This window comes from Prinia subflava, chromosome 1 (assembly GCF_021018805.1).
Source record: "Prinia subflava isolate CZ2003 ecotype Zambia chromosome 1, Cam_Psub_1.2, whole genome shotgun sequence".
NCBI classification, from domain to species: Eukaryota; Metazoa; Chordata; class Aves; order Passeriformes; family Cisticolidae; genus Prinia; species Prinia subflava.
Window position 1 is genome coordinate 26,077,225 of NC_086247.1, and position 22,654 is coordinate 26,099,878.

General features: G+C 39.0%; 1 protein-coding gene across 1 annotated transcript in view; it reads left to right on the plus strand.

Moving 5' to 3' along the window:
* The first annotated feature begins 1,509 nt into the window (after nt 1-1,509).
* MMP16 (matrix metallopeptidase 16) overlaps nt 1,510-22,654 on the plus strand; it is a 179,237-nt gene continuing 158,092 nt past the window's right edge. Inside the window, exon 1 of the mRNA XM_063391591.1 lies at nt 1,510-1,878. Within this exon, the coding sequence (XP_063247661.1) occupies nt 1,747-1,878 (132 nt within the window). The 5' untranslated portion in view covers nt 1,510-1,746. The remainder of the gene's footprint in view (nt 1,879-22,654) is intronic.

The following is a 22,654-nucleotide window of genomic DNA, read 5'->3' on the forward strand; positions in this document are numbered from 1 at the left end:
TTTTCGCCTGCTTCTTCCAAGACATTTCTTTAACTTGTGCTTAATTATTCATTTCTTTAATTTGACTTCCTGTATTTGTCACCAGAGTGCCAACAGGTCTTTTTAGCTTGCTGACAACTCTGTATTTCATAATTTCATCATTCACATTACTAAGGATCAGAACATGAAAAAAGTGTATGACATAAGGAATTCTGCTTAAACAGGATTACTTTTGATTAGGCAAATCATGATTTCTTCACATACTCTTAAGATACCAAATGGTGGACAACCTAATATATTCCCACATTCTGCTACTAGGTGCTGTCAAAATTGTGTACATCTAGTCTGTGTGTGTTTTAATTTCAGCCATTGGCCTCAACTATCAGAGAACGGAAATCTCACATCGGGTACATCTCCTTCTTCCTATTTGTCCTATATAATGATCAAGTGACTTTGCATATTTTTTGATAACCAAACAAAAAAATAGGATTAGAATTTTAATTTGGGCTTTTTTGGTCAGTAAACTTGGTGGTTTCGTTGTTTTTATCCCCTCCCCTTTTTTCCCCAAGATGCATTATTGCAGTATCATGTCCACTGATGTTATGGATCATCTCACCTTCCTTTCATGGATGACATATAAAAAGTACCGTTTACCATTAAATCACTGCAAGAGTAGTTCATCTGCCATAATCACAAGGCATTTTGAATATGACAATATCCAGCATGAAGTTAGTCTGTGCTATAGCATTTCACACGCTGTTTTCCCTTCACTGTATGGCCGTGTTTTCGGACGGATTAAGCAGATTCTCAGCACCAAGCAGCCCCGCGGGCAGGGGAGCGCGGCGCTCCCCGGGCACGGGCACCGCTCGCCGGGCGCCACCCGTGAGGAGGGCGGGGAGGCTCCGGCACTCGTGCGGCTCCTGGGAACGGGGCCGTGGGGAAAGGCCGCGGGCTGCTCCCAGGCGGCTGCTCCTGGGCTGCCGCTCCCGGACCGCCGCTCGGCAGCACCCACCCCCGGAGGCTGCGGGCCGGGGCCCGGCGAGCGCGGCCGTGCGGCGCTGGCGCACCGGGGCCGCCTGGTGGGGCCGTCGCCTTTAGGCCGCCCACGGGGCGGGGCCGTGTAGGTTTCGGCTGAACCTTCTGGAGTGGAGGGGAGCGGCGGGGGGCGAGGCGAGGCAGGGCAGGGCGCCGAGCCGAGCCGAGCCGAGCCGAGCCGAGCCGAGCCGAGCCGAGCCGAGCCGAGCCGAGCCGAGCCGAGCCGAGCCGAGCCGAGCCACGGCAGGGAGCCGGGCACGGCAGGGCAGAGCACGGCCGAGCCCAGCCGGGCCGGGCCACGGCAGGCTGCCGAGCAGGGCCGAGCCGGCCCGCCTTCCCCGGGAGGAGGCGGAGGCTGAAGGGGAGGAGGCAGGAGAGGAGGGGGAGAGGCGGAGGAGGAGGAGGAGGCGGGAGCGGAGCGAGGACACGGGGAGGCGGCTGCTGCTGCTGGGCAGAGAGGAGTCGTGCAGGAGCAGCGACTGCACTCGGACGCCACATTCCCTATTCACGGGGCTGGTGGTGAGGATGAGCGAGAGCTGACCCTGCCGCGTCGCCGCCTGTGCCGTGAAGTGGCTGCTTCTCCTCCTCCTTCTCTTCCTCCTCCTCCCTGGCTGTGGGTGAACCTGCGCTACGGGCTCTTCACCGACACGGGGGAGGTTGGTTTGTTTGTGCATTTGTTTAAGGCAAAGAGAGAGAAAGAGAGATCTTCCACCCGCTGAAGCACAGTTCACTATGATCGTACTCGCATCCAGCACTGGAAGCCGGTTGGATTTCGTGTCTCAGTCCAGGGTGTTTTTCTTGCAAACCTTCATTTGGATTTTATGTGCTACAGTGTGCAAAGCGGAGCAGTATTTCAATGTGGAGGTAAGATCAGCCGGATGCGTGTGCGAGCGTGTGTGCTTCCCCCTCTCCCTTTCCTCCCTTTCCCCCCTCCTTTTTTTTTTTTTTTTTTTTTTTTTTATGTCCCTCAAATCAAATCAAATAGCCAGCCAGCCATGTCTTCCAGCAGTCAGGGCATACGTCTGTGTAGGCTTTCCTTGCAGCCGCCGGTAGCGAGCTCCCCTCCCCGCGCTGCCCCGCCTGATGGATGCGTTTGAGCCGGAGATCCCGTTATCCCGGCAGCGCGATGCCGGCCGCTGGAGCGAAGCCCGCGGGAGACGGGAAACCCTCCGCCGGGCACGGAGGAAACTGGGGCGCAGGATGTACATGCAGCTCAGGAAAGCTTCTCTCAATGTCTTGGACTTAAGATACCACTATATTGCTGAGTTTTCCAAGCCTTTTTTTGGTTAGTTTTGAGGGTTTTGGGTTTTTTTTCGGTGAAGAATAAATGAAAGAGCGTTATGGAGACAGGAGGAAGGAAACTTGAGATTTTTGGCACGTTTCTTTGTGGTAGAGTATCTGAAAAAAAAAAAAAAAAAGAAAATATATTTTCCCATGTAAACGTAAGAAAAAGAGTTGCCACTAGAAATAGTGAAACAAATGGCATAAAGGTACAGCTACAGCTCGGAAGTTAGGGGGTGTGGGGGACAATGAAACTGTTTATCCGAGAGAAAATGAAGATTAAAATGTGTGGATACCAAGATGGGGCAAACCCTAAGAGTTTACACTTACAGTGACCATCCATTTCCAGTCACACACACACTTTGTCCACACTCCCAGTTTTCCCATTAGGAATTTTTACATAGTGCTTTCACTTAACTAACATTTCTTCACTGACTTTTATCATCTTTGCATATATTCTTTCTTCCTTTCTCTCCATCCTGTCACTCCATTTGTTCTGCTGTGATCCCTCAGTCTACTGCAATGTGATGTGTCTCTTTCCTTTTTCTTTTCCTTGACAATTCAACTTACTGATTTTTCTTATGTTTCTGTAATTTATATCTGCTCTTCCAACTTTTTATATGTAATTCTGGTATTCTGTTACGTTGCTCTGTACCTTCACTTTCTTAATTCCTGCCAAACCCACTCAAAACTTTCTGCTGCACCCATACACCAGCCCTTTTTGTTTTATAATCTTTTTAGTCTCCTAGGTTCCCATCCCTTCTCTCAGAAGGATGAGGTCTATGTCTCTGTCTCACACATAAGCACACTTCCTTGTTTTATAGGAGCTCTTGTTCTCACTCAGCACATTCTTGCTCCTTTCTCTGACAAGATTGCTCATGCAGATCCTCCTCTGTTCCTAGACTGTTTGTCTAAAGTTCTTACCTGTATGTCTTCTCCCCCTGTCTCATGCAGAATCACATCAAATATATAAAGAACCCACATTTTCTTTCTCCATGTCTGTTTTCATCCAACTCTTTCCTTTTTTACAGGCAGTTTCCTTTGCAATTCTCTCAGCTTAAAAACACTTATCCATTGATTCTTTCTTTGACTTCCATCTCTCCAGAAAGTATTGTCTTTTTACTCCATCATTACAATCTCTCCTGAGATAAATCCAAGCCTTTTTTCTCTGTCATCTGTGCTCTTGTCACTCATTTGATCCTTATCACAAATGTGCATCTCTGCTTTTGTTGGATTGTGATGTCTTTGGAGCAGGACTCATGTCTGCTCATGTCTACACGTTTATCTGGTGTGTACCATGATCAGGTCTGGAGTACAATTGTGAGACTTCTGTTATTTGAATATTAAAGCTGCATATTTAAGAGCACACATTGACGTTTTATCCTTCTGTTGATGTCCTCAGCTGCCTTCTTTACTGATGAGCAGGGGAAGGAGGGTGGAAGAGAGGAAGTTGCTCTCTGTATCTTCCCCATGCTTCACAGGCTGGCCCCCTGCAGAGTATAGGGATGAAATTCCAGCGACAGAACTTTCTCCTCCCACAGCAGTCTGCTTTGCTGGCATCTGGCTCTGCTGGAGAGACGGGCGGCAGATGGAGCTAGTGTGGGAGGAGAAAAAGATTGGTTTAGTCAAGTGGAATATGAACAGGAGGCCAGCTCCAGTCAGGAGGAGGTTTTCTGAGGAAAGAAGGGAAACACTTTCATTTTTTGCCACTTCTTACATATGGAAAACAGCACATTTTGAGGGTAAAGGCAATATCAGGCGCAAGAAACACTGTTGGATAGAATGAAGTGGCATGTATATGTGATGAAGGCACATATTTCTCCTTTTTGAAATATGCCATCTCCTGCTCATCTTTTCAGCCCTTCTGAAAACAAAGAGTGTTAGCATATGCCAACGCTTCCAGTCTTTTCATATTTAAGACTTTGAGGCACACATTGCTGGGAGACAGAAGAGTGTTCCAGCGGATTGCTGTATTATTTGAGAGTTGTCTTAATATGGGGCTTTTTCCGAGGTCACTGCCTTTGACCACTGCTAGTGACTTGGTCCTGGCCTAAATGAACCTCAGATTTGCCCCAGAACAGCCATTGCCGTGTTCACATTGTTTGGATAATGCTGAAAATACAATTTTCTTTTTGCTGGGAACAGCAAAGGCTAAAAGCATGGGAAATTTGAAGCAAAGGACTTGGCAACAGCAAGTATGTATTGTGCTGTAAAACTCTGCGTGTCAGCACAAGTGCATAAAGCAGTTGGACTTCAGAGTAAATTGTGAAAATATAACAAAGATTTTTTTATGACAATAAGAATAAATATGCAAATAGGCTTCAGGAAAGAAGTAGTGTACATATAGTTGAGCAAAATGTCACTGAAAAAGAAGTGCTTAGAATGTTTGGAAAGCAGATTTACTTTTCATTCTTTTTTGTCCATAAAGAAAATACAGAAAATACCTGTTGAACATTATAAAATGTGGAGATGATTTATTTCCTCTTGTTCTGTCTTGTTCAAACCACTTTCCTGATTGATAAGTAAAATCTATGCAGTCTTGTTGAATTTTTTGGTTGGTTTGTTTGTTTGAGTGCTGTGAGCCAGGGCAAGTCTTAAGAGATACTACTGTAGCTCAGACATTAAATAATAATGTTTCCTTTTAAAAGTAAAACACAAAGCTGAAATTTCCAAGCTTGTATGAACATTTCTGTTCCTTGTAATTTGGTTGTCTCTGTAAAATTTCTTTTAGCCAAACTGAACAGAGGAATTCCTCAAGCTTCCAATAATAGCTTAATTCAGCTATCTATGCTGAAATGTATTCATGTATACAGTATTTAATGTAATAGACACAGCAGAGTAGGATTTGGATCATGGAGTATGGTACATGAGAGGGGCATGCTTGCAGTCTGTATTGATGAGAATTTTGTGCTAAAGCTTCATGAGAGATGATTGTAACTGATAGCTTAAGAAATCATGATGAAATTTAAGAATTTAGTCATATGTGAAGGAAGCTTTTAGCTTCTTTTAAATTTCAGAGTTCATTGGCTACCAGTAGCATTGTTGTGAGACTTTGTTTCTGACATCATGAGACAAACTAAGGACTACACTCTTAGCTCCCTGTTTTAGAGCTGAACTTCAAGTGTATTAGTGAAAGACTATTTCTTCAATGTTGAGTTTTGCTGCTATTTTCAACTACTTCTGTACACTAGCAGGGGAAGATGTCCATCAATCAGATAGTAAATTAAATAACAATTATGAAAAGAACATTCTAAACATAAAACTGAATCAAACTCATAGAAGCTAATTGTTACTAAACAGTGATACAGCACAAACTACCTTCTTTCCCCTACTAGGCTTCTCACTATAGTAATAATATTTTGTGTGACTCAAAGATAACTCTTTTGTGTGTTACTGGGAGTGTCTATAGATGGTCTTTCACAAGTATCATCCATCTAGTGTGTATATTTATATATATATTTGCATTCCTAAACCAAACAATGTTGCACTGTTTGAGCTGGTATTGTTCTGCAAATTTATCTCCTAATGTCATCCGTTAAGTATGTTTATATTTAATTAACTATTAAATAGCCAATATAAAAAAAGACAACAAATATTACCATTTTGTTATGGGAAAAATGATTATTGAAACAAAAATACCTTGATCAGAAGACAGGATCAGCATGCATCTAGAGTACGATTGATCTCCGGAACATAATGCTGCTTACTCTTACTGAGATGAGTATCTCAGCCCTGTTGAGAAAAGTGTTTTAGAATTCCACCTGGTTTCATTGACTGTATCTGTGATGTGGGAAACACTAGAGAGAAAGCACGCTTCATCATCTCTCTCCTCAAGCTGGCAGTTATTCTGTTTTCCTCCTTCTATTGCTAAATGTATAGACTTGAATCCCTAGGGGAGGTCTTAAAATGACTTTGTGAGCAGATCTTTAAAACAATAGTTGTCTCCTATTTTCAAAAGTGGGGTAGTTAAATTGCATATTGTGGAACAAAACACAGTGGAATCCAAACTTCAGAAAAATAACATCAGTTTCCTCCGTGGTAATAAGTTTCTGAGAACCCCATTGTTTTCATTGTTAATAAACTTTACAATTAGCCTCCAGCTCCTGCTAAATGGTAAGGCATGACCTTTTATTCCACAGGCTCTTAGTCTGTTAGGCTTAAAACCAGACCAGTTTCTTTCTTCAGCTGACAACTGAAAAGGAATAAACATTTGGGAGGGGTGAAAATCCTCCAATATTACCTTTACACACTTTTGAACTAGTGGACTTGGTTCTGAGGTTATAAGCACAACACAATACTTTTATAGTGCATTAAAATGCAAGCTAAAACTACGGAAAACTATGGAAAAGCAGTTAAGGGGTTTTGGTATCAATAGTGCCATGTGTCCTAACAAGAATTTACAGGATCTTCTGCATTAAGTTACAGTCAGTATGCGTGATTCTCAATTACTTAAAGTTTGAATCTCACTCTTGCATAAGATATCAATGAAATTAACTGGACTTTTGTTAGAATAAGGAGTTCAAACTGCAGTTGTTAGAAAGATGGAGAGGAGTTGCTGAATCAAGTGATGAAGATGATTAGTGGGTGAAATACTAGTCAAGGAAAATACAGATATAATGTGATGTATTTACTATTTGCTCATTCATGAAATACAGATACAAAGAAAAGCTCTTATAAAGGTCTCTGGTGAGCAGATATATGTAGATAAGGAAAACAACTGGAAAACTATGTGTCTGATGGTATGCAACAGAATGCTTTTCTATCAAAGAAGGACAGTACCTACTATATAATGAACTTGCTCTCTTTTGATACAAAGGAATGCATGTGAAGAAATACTACTTAGTTTTTAGAGTGCATTTTCTACTGTAAAGCGTAAGATTATTTTGTGCTACTGATGTTGCAGGGAAGTTCATGGATTCTGTTATCTGTATTTTTTTTTAAAGACAAGTTGGAAGGATGGTGCCTGTTCTTCTGGGTTCCATGCTGACATAGTATGTTATACCTTAGGTACAAAACATACTGGTTTGTTCTTACAGTTCTACTTGTTTTCCTGTTGCAAATTTTTGTCAGCTTAGTGTTTAAACATCACAGCTATTAGTGAACCTCAATTCTACTAAAGAAAAGAAATAAAAGGGTTAAAGAGATTTATGTAATCACCTTATGTAGTGCAAGATAAAACTACAAAAACATGTATTCCTGATGTTTTCTGACATGAGAGCTTACTAAAGTAAATACAAATTTTATTAGCCCACCAGTAAACCTTGAACAGGCCCAAGCTCTCCCATTCTATTATTTGGAAGGCATAATGTAAAACTCCTGTATAGCCATTCATTGTTTCTTCAAAGTGGATATATTGTGTTCTTTAACTGGTTTAAGATTTATGTTGCTCTTTGTCAGTTTTATTTGAATCCATCTAAAAGGTCAGTGCTTGCTCTAGGCACCTCAGCTCTGCTTATGCACTCAGCAAGACTGTGTTCTAAGAGTTTATAAAGATAGAATGTGGTATTATATAGATTTAAAAGCATTTCAAACTGCATCTGTTTTTAGTATTTTAAAGTCTGTCTCATCCTTGTACTTTACCAAATGATCATTTTATGATGTTGGAGGATTTTGTGTTGATACTGTTTGAAGACCCTTAAGGAAACAATGTAACTTAAAAAGATATTTGAATTACCCTATTTAAATTGCTTAAATCTCAGATCTCTATTTCAGATTCCAATTTATTGTCTAACCTTTTTGCCATCTGCAAACTGCACTGTTGACCATAATCTGAAGGAGCAGGTTGAGTCTGTTGAATTTGTTATCTGTGATATGTCAAATGACAGATTTGGTTTCATTCTGTATGAGGAAGGCCAGGATTAGTGCTGCAAACATGATTTTAGTTGGCACTGAAATGGATTTGAAAAATAATTATGATTAGAGCTTTATCCTTTAAAGAGAGGTCATGCTATTTGGAACCTTTATTTATTGGTTGCCTGGCAACTGTTCATTCATATTCCTGCATGTCATCATTGATTGTAAGCTTGTAAGCATCTTTGCTGTACACTAAGAGCAATTAAGTGGCAACACTTTATTTCTGTGATGAATTAAATTTGACATAAATTACAGATAAAGAAATGAATATTTCTGTAGTTTTACTTATTAACTAAAACTGTTGGTACAATGTTTCTTTACCTATTAACATCTGGTTTATACCAACTGAGGAGGTCAGCTGTAATAATAATGTTTCTAGCATGCTTTTTGAGGTATTACAGCACATAATTGACGTAGGGGCTTGTTCAGGTGTTTTTTGCATGTTTAGAAACTCCAGTTAGTTTCAAGATCAAGTCTTCAGGGTGCTAGGAAACTTATGTCCTGTTGATTTCAGAGCTTAATATTAGGCAATCCAGTCTCAAGTATTAACCCAATCATTGGGAAAGAGGTTCCACATTCTAGACTTAAAACTGCTGTCCTAGGAGATGTGCAGGTGAAGCAATAAGAACATTAAAGTCACTTGATGCTTTCTCTCTGTAGAACAATAGCAGTTTTTATTACACTGTGAAAAAAACATAAAGCGTATTATTCAAAAATTGCTTTGTGACTGTGGATGAAAATATTTTGTTCCCTTTATTAATTCATTATGAATCATATCATAATTGACCCTTGTGGGGAATAGCAGTGTGGAATGAGACTGTTGGGTTATGGAGTATTTGTAGAAGATGCCTTTTGTAAACAATATTGGGGAAAATTCCTTACGGCTGCATCTTAAAAGAGCATTGACACTGTGTGGCCACAGTGAAAGGAGATTTATGTCTCTGCTGCTGCCACTTGGTAGGATTGCCTCTATTCTGGTTGGCTCAGTGCTTTGGAAAAGAGGCCATCTCTATTCACATGGATGGTAAGAATGTTACCAGGAGTAGTCAGCATGGATTCACTAAAGGTAAATCATGCTTGACCAACCTGGTTGCCTTCTATGATGACACAACTACCAGTATGGATGAGAGGATATCAGGAGATGTTGTCTACCTTGATTTCAGCAAGGCTTTTAAAGCTGTCTTGCTCAACATCACAGGCAAACTCAGGAAGTGTGGAGTGGGTGAGTGGACAGAGAGGTGGTTTGAGGACTGGCTGAGCAGCAGATCCCAGAGGCTTGTAATCAGTGACAGGGTCTAGTGGAGGTCTGACGCTGGTGGTGTCCCCCAAGGTTCAGTGCTATTCCCAGTATTGTTTAACTTTTCATCAATGACTTGGGTGAAGAGGCAGAGGCCTCCTCAGTTCCCTGACAAGACAAAGCTGGGAGGAGTGGCTGATCCCTCAGTGCTGTGCAGCCCTTCAGAAGGACCCTGACAGGGTGCAGAGATGGGCAGAGAGGAACCATCTGAAATACAACAAAGGTGAATGCAGAGTCCTGCACCTGGGGAGGAACAACTGCATGGACCAGTACAGGATGGGGCTGACCTGCTGGAAAACAGCTCTGCAGAGAAGGACCTGGGGGTCCTGGTGGACCTGGTCCTGAGCCAGCAGTGTGCCCTTGTGGCCAAGAAAGACAAAGGTATCCTGGGGTGCCAGGAAGAGCACTGCCAGCAGGTTGAGGGTGATGATCCTTTTGCTCTACTCAGCCCTAGCGAGGCCACATCTGGAGAACTATATCCAGTTCTGTGCTCCTTAGTACATGAACATCTCTCCTACAAGGAGAGGCTGAGGGGTCTGGGCCTTCAGCCTTGAGAAGAGACGATTGAGAGAGGATCCCATGAATATCTATCAGTATCTGGAGTGGGGGTGTCAAGAGGATTGGGGCCGGGCTCTGCTCAGTTGTGCTGAGCAATAGGACAAGAGATAATGAGCAGAAACTGGAACACAGGAAGTTCTACCTGAATATGAGGAAGAACTTCGTTACTCACACTGGAACAGGGTATGGAGTCTCCGTCACTATATTCAAGAATCATCTGGACACAATCCTGTGCATGTGCTCTGGGATGACCTTGCTTGAGCAGGGAGGTTGGACCAGATGACCCACTGTGCTCCCTTCCAACCTGAGCCATTCTGTGATTCTGTGGAAGAATCTCTCTCTGGGACTGATGCCTGCTTCTTTGAACTTCTGATTGTATTAACTCACAAGTAGTCATCATATCATGATACAGTTAGGGGGAACAAAGTAACTGCTGTAAGACTATAATCTATATCAATTTTCATCAGATTTTTCCACTCATGTGACATGTTGGTAATACATGAAGATTGTGTTGTGTGGTTTTTTTTTCCTTTTATGTAATGGTTGAACTGGTTTTAAAGCTGTATAGATAATTTGAAAAGAAATGCTAACCTCAGAAAATCTGGTCTTTAGTATTTATTTTCCTCATGATATTGTAGGGAAAACATTTTTGTATTTTATTATTATTTATTTATATTATATATATTACTATTTATACATTATTATATTTATTTATTATATTATTTATTATTTATATTTATTAATTATTATATATGATATATGATATATGATATATGATATATGATATATGATATATGATATATGATATATGATATATGATATATAATATATAATATATAATATATAATATATAATTATTTATAATTATTTTATTATTATTATTTTATTCATTTTTGCTGGGATGTAATCACAAATTCCCTTACAGGTGTGAAATAGACATTGGTAAGGGAAAGACTTAATTTCTTAGAAAATTACCAGCTGAAAGGCAGAAAGAAAATTATCAATGTCTTTAAAACAGATAGTAAAACAAACAAAAAAAAAGCCTCCCTTTCAATGGGGAGGAAGATACTTCATTTAAATGTATTGGTGGATATTTACAAAGTGTACTACAGAGGAAATTGCTTTCTTTTTGTACAGTATACAGATCTGAAGGTGATGATCCTGTCACATTTTTACCTCAGACATTGGTTGTGTGATGCTTCTCTTAGAAATTGCTTTGACCCACTGTTTTTGCAGAAAAATTGGTAGATTTTATCTTTCTGTGTTGTGGTTTATGTTTAATTGCAAGTGAAAAAAATGGTCTTTCATGCAATGAAATGTATTATTATGTATTATTACCATTATGAGAAGTAATAGACATATATTGTTAACTTTACAGCATGATTTTGGTCTTGGCATGTGAGACTTTTTTTTCTCCTCATTGCTTCTATATATTTAGAAAAATTGAAATAATAATAAAAAACCCTCAAACCAATCCAGGACAGTGTTCCAGTGTTTGGTTTTTCTTGTTAATTATGAAGTGCCGAGCTCTGATACTTCTGTCCTTTGTTACTTGTACATGAAATGCCAGCTTGGAAAGGTCTTTCTTATATTTTTCTCTACTGCAAATATTTAAAAATATGTAGGAAAAAGGATGTGATGGAAGTGACTGAGGCATTTTGCTGGGGGGGGGGAGTGGTGATCCAGGTTGTGTGACCATCATGACCTTTCATATGAATCACGTAGTTTATCCATCTTTATGACCTAGCTTGCACAAATGTGCGTTGAACTAAGAGAAGAGTGCTTCCAGCCTTTTCCAATACATATCAAGAGCAATAGAAGAAAAGTGATGTAAAAGACCCAGGAATATATCTTCATAATTCCTTTGTCTGGGGACTGTTTCACTTTTTTTCATAAAGAGTAGTAAAGGAATATCATAAAATATAAATACAGCATTTCAATTTAATCATCTGTATAATCGTTCTAGAAGTGAATGTGTTCAAAAGAGAGTACCAGAGCAGAAAAGATGAAAGACAGGTCTATAGCAGTTTGAATACTGGTTTTGATTTTTTGGGGTTGTTTTCCTTAGGGTTTTTTGGATTTTGGTTTTTTCTTTGTTGTTTGTTTGTTTTGCTTTTGTTTTGGTCTTTTAAAATATGAGTAACAAAACTTGGTAGACAACACTATTAGGATTAGGTGAAGGATGTAATTAGATAACTGAAGATAGAAGAATCACAGTATCTTTCAGAATGAAAGTTTGAATAAGATAATTTTTGTTACCAAACATACTCAAAATGGTTTTAAATAAATGTAAAAGTCTTAAAAAATAAATACATTTTGGGTCAGATTGTAAGTACTACACAGTGCACAATTGAAAATGTTCTGGTTTTGAGTGAATGTACCCTTAAACAAGTAAATTGTTCCACATACATTCATTCTTCCATTTCATCACAATAGCTAAGCTTCTCCTTTTGTATTTGAGTATTTGTGGATTTTTATGACATGCAATTGAAGACACACTGCTCCAGGCATTTAATGTTTTATATTAGGCACCACTAACAGGCAGCCATACTGCTCACATACCCCTGGATGTTACAAAATTATTGGGGAGAGGATAAGGTAAATAAGATTTGCTGTAATGACATGTTAAGTATGATAGAATGTTTTTCCTCAAGGTTTCTATGCCATCTGTTTTCTCTTTCTTTCCCTTCCTTCCTTCCTTCCTTCCTTCCTTCCTTCCTTCCTTCCTTCCTTCCTTCCTTCCTTCCTTCCTTCCTTCCTTCCTTCCTTCCTTCCTTCCTTCCTTCCTTCCTTCCTTCCTTCCTTCCTTCCTTCCTTCCTTCCTTCCTTCCTTCCTTCCTTCCTTCCTTCCTTCCTTCCTTCCTTCCTTCCTTCCTTCCTTCCTTCCTTCCTTCCTTCCTTCCTTCCTTCCTTCCTTCCTTCCTTCCTTCCTTCCTTCCTTCCTTCCTTCCTTCCTTCCTTCCTTCCTCCCTTCCTCCCTTCCTCCCTTCCTCCCTTCCTCCCTTCCTCCCTTCCTCCCTTCCTCCCTTCCTCCCTCCCTCCCTCCCTCCCTCCCTCCCTCCCTCCCTCCCTCCCTCCTTCCCTCCTTCCCTCCTTCCCTCCTTCCCTTCCTCCCTTCCTCCCTTCCTCCCTTCCTCCCTTCCTCCCTCCCTCCCTCCCTCCCTCCCTCCTTCCCTCCCTCCCTCCTTCCTTCCCTCCCTCCCTCCTTCCTTCCCTCCCTCCCTCCTTCCTTCCCTCCCTCCTTCCTTCCTTCCTTCCTTCCCCCCTGTCTCTCTTGGTCTCTCTTTCTTTCTCTTTTCCTTTCCCATTACTTTGTCTTCCTACAGACCATTACCTGCAGCCAAGGAACCTCATCAACCATTACTGAACCATAGAATCAGAAATATTAGAGATGGGAAAGACTCATCAAAAACCCATTTCTCTGCCAGTGCATGATTGCTTAATAAATCAATATAGCAAATATAGCTGGAGATTGACAAGTCAAGTTTTGAAATCCACTGTGGGGAGACTTCCAAGTTTTGAATTTAAAAAAACCCAAACATGATAAAAGTACAGTAGGGAGTATTACAAGGGAAGAATTCTCTTCTATATTTTTTTTTCCTTTGTCTACTGGCAGCAGTTAGAAATTAGCTCAGATTAGGCAATTTCTGATTGTAAAGTTTAGCTGTTTTATCATCCAAGATGATGAGAGCTGTATATGAGCATAAATGGCATACACTGATTGGTCATTCAGTGTATTTCTTTGGCTTTAGAGAATGAAAAATAAAGGGCAGAGAGAAATAAGGATTAATTAAATTTTTGCTCCATTTGAAATCCTTAATGCAGGTGACATGGACTAACACTGCTTGATTTTAAAATATTTATATGTAGATTGCTGACACTCTTTCAGGAGGGCTTGATTAGTTTATGATTTTTTTGAAGTACTATGCCTCTTTATATATAAAGTATTGCTACCTATTTAATAAAATTGGATACTAGTAGGAATGTAATGGGTACCTAGATACAATGCTCTGTTAAAAGGTGTTAATTTGGTAATTCCCACACTACATCATTAGTATGGTCACAAACACAGACTTAAAGATGTCTATGACACTGGCTAATATAGGCGGTCACAATAGCCATGCTTTGAAAATGATTTAACACTTGCTAAATGAAGATCTCAAGTTATTTTGTGTAGGAAGGTTGAGTTTCTTTGCTCATATGTATCCTGATGATGGGAATTGTGCAGGATGATTTGCATGAGGTATATTTTTCTGCACGTATGCAAGCTTCAAGGTTAGATGGGGAAAGGGATTCAGTTAAAGAGAACTGTACTTAAATTTAAGTATTCAAATATTCTGTACATGTTCCCTATATATTAGTAATGTTCTGGTGCCTGCAATCAATGAAACGGAGCCAACCAACCGGTTAATATATAGCAATTGAACCCACCGGTTCATATATGTTTCAGAGCAACTTGAAGTATTTTTCTGAACTTGTTGGTATTGACCAGAAATGTGCGTAAGTTGCTCACATGTGGATATTAAGCACCTTTTGAGGTGCCCTTGGCCAAGATGTGCTCAAGGCTGACAGAAATAACATGGGACCAACAAAAGTTCCCTCTGTAGGCTAGCAACAGGAAGCCAGTCTCAGTGTTCTAAGTCAGCTCATATGCCTCTAGACACTTCTGTTTGGGTAACTAAAACCTGTTTCTAGTTTTAAATTATGATGGAGAGTGATGGGACCTATATCTACAGGGCTCCCCCAGGTAGACACTGGCATTCCAATGTCATAATTGGGGGTTGAATCCCTTCCCTGTGAGTGGTAGGATTCATTACACTTGTGTTAAGACCTGTTGCTATTTAGGCCCTGTGGTCTGACTTGCTTGGTCTTCTAGATACTGTTCCAGAAAATTATGGGTGTCCTAAAAAATCCAGTGATGTATCTCCCATCCCCTGGATAATGTAGTTCATCTCAGATCACACCAGACACCTGTACTCCTGACAAAACCAAGAATAGAACTCCATCCTTATGTCACTACAATTTTTATCCTGTTAGTTTGATGCCCTGCACACTATTAAATGTATTCATCCCTTAGTAAAAGGTTAACACTGCCTCTCATCTTTAGATCTCATGTATTCTAAGTATTTAGTTAGGGATTTAAAGAACACAACATTTCTCTACTGTAACAAGGTAGTTTTGCCTTCAGCTGTAAGGAGATCAGGCCTGAGCCTGTTCAAATCCATGTAAAACATGTTACCTAACTCAGAGCAAACACTTATGGCAGGTTTTGTAAATTTACTGCTTCTGACTATTATGTCATGCCTTACCTTAAATGGTTTTAAAGTTTCTCTTCCCATCCTAAACTTATATCTAAACAGCTTGAGGGGAGAAAACAGAAAGTTAAGCATTTGTATAAAAAGCAAGTAATAAGAAAATATATTTTAGAAGAATAAGATCACTAAGTGTCTCTTGCCTGATAGACAATCCTCAAGAAGATAAAGATGAAAATGACATTTTAATAATTTCTTTGTCTAAGAGCCCTTGGTCTTCAAGAATAATTATCTTGTTTTCAACTACTTTTATTATGTAAAGCAAAATGGGGATTAAGTCAATAGAAATTTACATTTCTGTCTTAATACCAGAATTTAGATCTCATCATAGGCAGGTATGTAATTTAATTGATTTATTTATACTACTTGCTTTAGGTCTTCAAAATGGTAATATTAACTGTGTCAGATTGAGTGTAACTGACCAGCTTGTATTTATAGATTTGTTTTTTTACTTAATTTGTAAATCCAAAATTTGAAATACTTGAGTATGCTACCTGATAAGCTATTTAAATGAGCTTTCTGCTATCATGTAATTAGAGAGAGACCAGATCTGCTGTGGATTTTTAAGTCTGCATTTGTGAAGAAAGAGTGACGTATCTGCAATCTTTCAATCCAGAAAAGTTTCCTTTGTAATATGTAGCTCTACACTTGTTTTGCGCTCACAGGCTCATTTAGAGATAAAACAGTATTTTAGATCCTTTGGGAATGATTCCATCATTTTTCCTGACTGTTGAGAGAATTCCCTTTTTGTCCCAGCAGTCAGATAAAGATATGATCATTGTTCTTCATAGATTAGTTGCTTAGATTCCATTTCCACTGAGATATTAGAGAATTTTTCTACATGCAAGATCTTCTTGAGGAGGTTATGTCTTTTTAATTCGGACCATAAGTTTTGAATTATATAGAAATATGTTCTTTCTCTAACTTTGCTCAAAATAAAGATTCTGTTTCATTAAAAGTTGGGGAGTTTTAATGTCTTTATGAATATTCACTTGCCTATCTAAATTTTCAGCACCAGAAGAAATGATTCTTAAGGTGAAACTAAGCTTTTAAAATGTTGAACAATACATTCTGTGATGTTTTGTAAATGTTACAAGTGATAACAGACAGGGGAGCCTAAAGCAATTATAGCTTTGCTCATGTCCCATCTCCCGTAAGGCTATAGAGAAATTCATCGTGCTCGTTAGCTTTATCCTGAAAGCTAGAAAAGGAAAAAGGGACTTTTAACTTTAAATGTCTTGCAGTCTGAGGGCTTTATAGGTTTTAATTTGTTTTTAGAAATGAAATAGCTAAACATGTGGTTGAAAATTGTGTAATGGTGCTTGGTGAAGTAACTAATAAAAAAAAAAGTGGTTACTTTTTAAAATTTGAAACAAAGAATTCATAGATATGTTGAAAGAAGTCAAGAGCCTTCAGAGTTATATAGAAATGCAGAATACAATTTTCCTCCGTGCTTTTTTTTTTTTTAGCTCATATGCTACCTACGTTTCATTTATTTGAAGAAACCAGACAGGAAGAAGAAAGGGAATCAACCCATATTTGTCTTATTTTCTTTTTTGTAACTGTTATTTGTTTATTTACGTACTTACTAGCCTAATAAAATATCTGGTCTTCATTGGGAAACTTGGATGGGACTCTAACTTCTTGGAATTGTTAAGATTGTGCTATTAATTTCATTGCATGCAAAGCATGCAAAGTTTTACTCCAAGCTATTTGAAAAGCATTGAATTACTAAACATTTTAACTTAGTAAATTAAAAATATGTATATCATAGAATCACATAATATTTTGGGTTGGACTGGACTTTTGAGATTATCTAGTTCCAGCCCACCTGCCATGAGCAGGGACACCTTCCATTAGGCCAGGCTACTCAAAGTCATCCAATCTGACCTTGGAAGGTTTCAGGAATGGGGCATCCACAATTTCTCTCAGCAACCCACCAGTGGTACAGTGAAAAATTCTTCCTATCACCTAATCTAAACCCGCCCTCTTTAATTTTAAAGTCTTTGTCCTGTCACTACATACTTTTCTCAAAAGTCCCTCTCCATATTTCTTGTAGGCCCCTTTAGGTATCAGAATGCTGCTAGAAGGTCCCTGAAGCCTTCTTCTCTCCAAGCTGGAAAGCTATATAAATATACTATAATATATATTTAATATTATTTTTATTAAATATTTAAAATGAATATTGGTGTAAAAATCCATAGGCTTAACCTATATTTAAGGAATGAAATTAGTACAAAAAGAAGTGGAAATACACCATCTATGCTTTAGCTGAATCTTGTAGTTGGAAGAAAGTTTCAAATCATTAGAGGGGTGGTATTCTTGAGCCACTTTTTGAAAAGAACGGTAGTGAGGTGATGCAGAGAAGAGTAAGTTAACTTGAGATGGGATCTAACTACTCGTTGTGCAAAGTATAACTTTAATCATCAGCAATAATGGACTGGAATCCTCCCTTCTTCTATACTCTAACAGTAATGTCCTTGTTCAGAGAGGCTGATAGCTGGACTGACAGCCATTGACTGTAATGTTTATTCTTCTGCATGAGTGTGTCTACCTTAAGAACCCTATAGCTATTGTATTAGACCCAAAATGTGGGCTGTATTGCATCAATACAGTTTTCTGCTTCATTGCTTTTTGTCATTTACACATTCAGTTACCATGTGTGAAAGTTTCATTTTTCCAACAACATTGAATTCAATGCTGAAAATTGTAAATCATGCCAATGAAATCAACTATACTTGTTTGAAAAAAAAAAAAAAAAAGACTTTAAGAATGTTTTTGGTTGCCTTCTTTTTGAGCTCTTGGGTTCACTTTTTTCTTTTTTCGTTTTGAAACAAGATTGAGAAATTAACATATGAAGAAGAAATAAAATATTTCCATTTTATACAGTAAGCCAAGTCTTCAAGAAGCTTTCCAAAAGTTTAATATGAAAGCTGTTTAACACTAGCCACACTGATTACTTCATCCCTTTTTTCAGTTTTGATTGTCTTCAGAGTTGTATTCGCTATTTTTGCTCCTGTTAAAACCCGCCACTTCAAGAGGTCAAAGTACTTCTAACTGCTGACAAACACTGTTTTGCATTATATGATGACTGTTAACATTACACAATTTGCATAACACCTTTAAACTGTTTAACAGTAGCTAACTGCCTGTCCTTATGCATCACTACGGCAGGAGACGCCTGTTTGATTCTAGGACTTAGATGCTAATTGTAGCTTCAGAGACTGGGTAGTTCTCCTGAAATTTAGCTTTTATTTTTGTAGATGTTGCAACTTCTCCATTAGGAAAAGGAAAACATGGATTTTACTGCTTTCAAACTGTGTGACTTTGTACTCTTGATTTGATATTTTGTAGCATCTATGAGAGACAAAAATAGGGTTGTAAGTGAAGTAGGACCAGTGTCACAGAGGTTTAGGATTAGACCTTCATAAGCAGGATATCAAAGTACCATTGTCAGTAGTACTTTTAGTCATAAACTAACATTAATTTACTAAGGAGTGAGGAATTTAATTTAGATAGTAGTATTTAAATAAGAAAAATTTATTTTTAGATGAATATTTTAATATAAATTCACTGTTCTCTTATATAATCTGGTCCTTTTTATTTTGTTGTTTTATTTGATTTCACTCTGAGATATATGAAATTTAACAAGATAGTACTGCTCAGTAGCTGACTGCTTAGGTAATATTTTCACAAGAAAAACGGATTGATTGATACATACTCAACGAATATGGGTTGAAGGGGGGATGACACAACACTATAAGACAGTTGATGGCCAACAACATAAACTGAAACTTCAGAATTACCATACTGATTGAATTCATGTCATGAATCAGGAGCTTAAAGTCAGAAGTCAGGCCTCAGGAAAACCTGCCAATAGGGATTCTACTTGTTCAAGAATGTAGATGGGGAAATTAACATTATTTTAACCATGTATATTTATAATAGAAGGTATTTTAAATCAGCCACCCCATTTCTGCCCTACAATTAAGAAAACATTTCTTGGGTAGAAAGGAGACAGCAAGTAATGAATTTCAAAAAGATAAAGAGGAACAGATTTTAATATGTCAAAAAGGCAGTGTGGCTTTCAGTTTTGAAAAAAAATACCAAAAAACCAGAAGAGAGAATCTGTTCAGACATTGCATTTTGATTGTATTAATTGGGTTAGACTCAGCTCTTCAGCTGAAGTCCCACAAAGGATCTCTCTATAAGGATAGAGGGAGCACCCAAGTGTGGAGGTGAAAGAATAGAATCAGCTGAAGCAGAAACATTGTTACCTCTGATCATGACAGACACAGCTGGCTCTAGTGAAACATTTCCCTGCAGTTGGTATGTTTGCAGTACCCTTTAAATTCCATTAGATTGTAGATTGTGGATGATGCAAATGTTACCTCACAGTAAAAAATTGTTGCTTCACAGTCTGGCCTGTATCTTTGGGTAAAGTCTTATAGTGGATGAAATTTGGCTGGAAAATGTCTTCCCCTTTGGTGAGAAAACCAAAGGTCCTTTGAGGCATGTGGACAGTTGTATGCTGGTGACACAATTCATATCTGGGATATGATTCAGGGAAAAGAAGAAACCAGTTCCTAGAGTCTCCTCTGCTGAAGATGAGGAAAGTCAAGAGAGCTTTCCAAGGCACATCACCATTTGGTACTTCCCAAGACTGTTAAGGAAGAATGCCATTGATCTGTACTATAGTTTTGGGAACCTAGCTGGGTTTTTCAACTTGTTTTACATGCTAGCAGCCCTCTGAACTCCTGTAGTAGCAATGATATTCGCCTTTAAAAACCACATTCAGAGTAGTGCTTAGAGTCTTCCTCTGCTTTATTCCTTTCCATTTCTCTTTATAAACCTCAGCCTAGTACACAGAAGAGGACTTTTGCCTTGATCTAGGAAGGCATACTATTGAGAACTGTGTTTAGGAAAGCTAGACCAGTCAGCATCTTGAAAGGAGAAAGCCCAGAGTGGCTTTTTTTCATTGATACTATTAGCTTGCTCTGATAGCCTGTGAAATACTGCCTTCAGTATAAACTGTGTAAACAAAATCTAGCTATTGATACCCACTGGGCTTATTACTCCTACACAAGTCAAATGTTTTCTCTTGATCTGACACTCTCCATTCTTGTTTTGAAAGCCACTTCTTAATCTCTGTGAGCAAATTTTCTAATGTCTGACCTTGTAGGTGAAACTGCTGTGTGATGCAGCATTAACTGATTTGAAACTGACATAAATAATATGTTCATTGTGTAAAATTTATCTCTGTAATATCAGCACTACATACAGTGCTGCTGGCTTTGTTTTTGGGTTTTTTTTCAATGCATTTAAGTTACTCTGGCTGATCTGTGCTGCATACAATTTTAAAGTTTATACATTAAGCCATAGAAAGTATTTACAATTTCTGTTCTAAAAGTGAAGTCAGAGTTACTGGATTGCAGTTTTTCAGATCCTCCCTTGTTCTTATGTAACTCTATGTAAATAGAGTTATTACCATATAAGACATGATTCTTTCTCTCTGCTTTTTAACGTAATTTCTTTATTCTAAGTGGAAGAAAATATATATTCTAAGTGGATATTGAAAATATAGTGAGACTAGCGACAATGAAATCCCTACAGTGAAATTGTATTCTGACTGAAAAAACCAGGAATTTTACTCTGACCTCTGTGTGCCTGTGGTTTCACCTGGAACACTTCTCTTACAAAGCTTTCAGTTCAAGTGTGAGGGGTAATGTGTGAAACAGTGAATCCCCTGTCACCAGCTGGAGTGCTTCATGTTACTTTGCTCTTTGCTCCCAGGATTAGGATTTACTAATCCTTATCAGTTCTGTAGCTTGAATGCTGTGACTATGGGGTAGCTGTAATTTAGGGGAGTATTTCTTGCAGGATAGTAATGTGGCTGATAATTTTCCAGAAATGTTTCAAGTGTACTTGGCAAAGTTATCTTCAGATCATTAAGACTTACTTCTTTTATTTTATTTAGAAAACATTAAAATGCAAGAAAATATCAAGTGAGGCAATGCAGCTATTTAAAATGGGGAAACCTGTTTAGGAATCCTTTTAATAAGGTGTCTGGAAATTTTCAAGGTAGTGTCTAAATTTAAGACACTTACAAATGTAGCAAATTATTATCAACATGTAGTGATTCCAATTCACCTATTTCTGTTTCCCGAATTATGTGTAGTGCTTTGAGTGCCCAGTAGAATTATTTATTCTTTTGCTCCTATGAGATAGGATTAGGAGAGAAGAAAAGCAGGCTCAAACTTTAAAGGGTGTAAAGAAATATTTATTAACAAAACTACAAGACAGGAAAAAAATTAATAGGAATCAGAATAAAACTTCAAAACAACTCTGCTCTTTCCACAATATTCTTTCACTTCTCACTGACAATGTATAGAGACAAAACTTGGAGCCTAGGTCAGCATACCACTTTTAAAATAGTCTTTTGTCAGTTCTTTTAGAGAGAGAAATCTCTTTTGGTCTGCCATGTAAACTTCCCCACAAGAAGAACAGTTCTCTTGTGGCTTTTAAATCTCAAAAAAGCAGCCGTCCAGGAATCTGCATTTGTGAAGTCCCTCCCATATCACACAGCCTTCCCACAGCTGCATTATGGGCCATGATACTCACGGGGTACCATTTTAAAGGTGAGTGGTTCAAAAGCAAAGATTCTCTGAATTCTATTTTTAAAATTATCCTCATCTTTAGGAACAGAGATCATCTCTTCTTGGGGCGGATCTTCATCTCTGTCTTCTCTCTCTGTTCAAGCTTCTCATAAGATCACAGCTACTTCAATATTTACTTGGTTCACCACAAATACCTTTGCTTACATCAACAATTTGAACACTTTCATCTCCCCAATGCATATTTTCCACGATTTAATGGGATATTCTAGTATATTAAAGTCCATTATCATGGTGTTACAAAAGAATTTCAGCCTAAAACCAAGGCACCTATTGTCTCTCTACATGTTTTCACTCTGGCCTTTTTCTCTCACTTAAGAGGGGATTAGTGTTTTGCAAGTTTCCTCTGTGCAAAGATAGAGTTAACATCTCGCCCTGATCTGCAGAGGGTCGTGATGGTTTTTCCCGGGCAGTGGCCGAGGGTGGTAAATTCAGGCCACTCCAGGGCCACGCCAGGGTCTTGGGGGTCCAGCTGCACCCAGCTCTCGCTGCAGGCCACTCTGCATGGCTGGGCCCCACCCCTTCAGCTGGATGACTGGATAGTGGCAGCCAGAGCTGTCTACAGTGAAGGATTGTTGGGAAAACCGTGCTGGAGGTGGGCAGAAGGGACCTGACCCCTCGGCAGGGCCAGCTCGGCCCAGCCCTGCGGAGCCTCACGGGCTGCG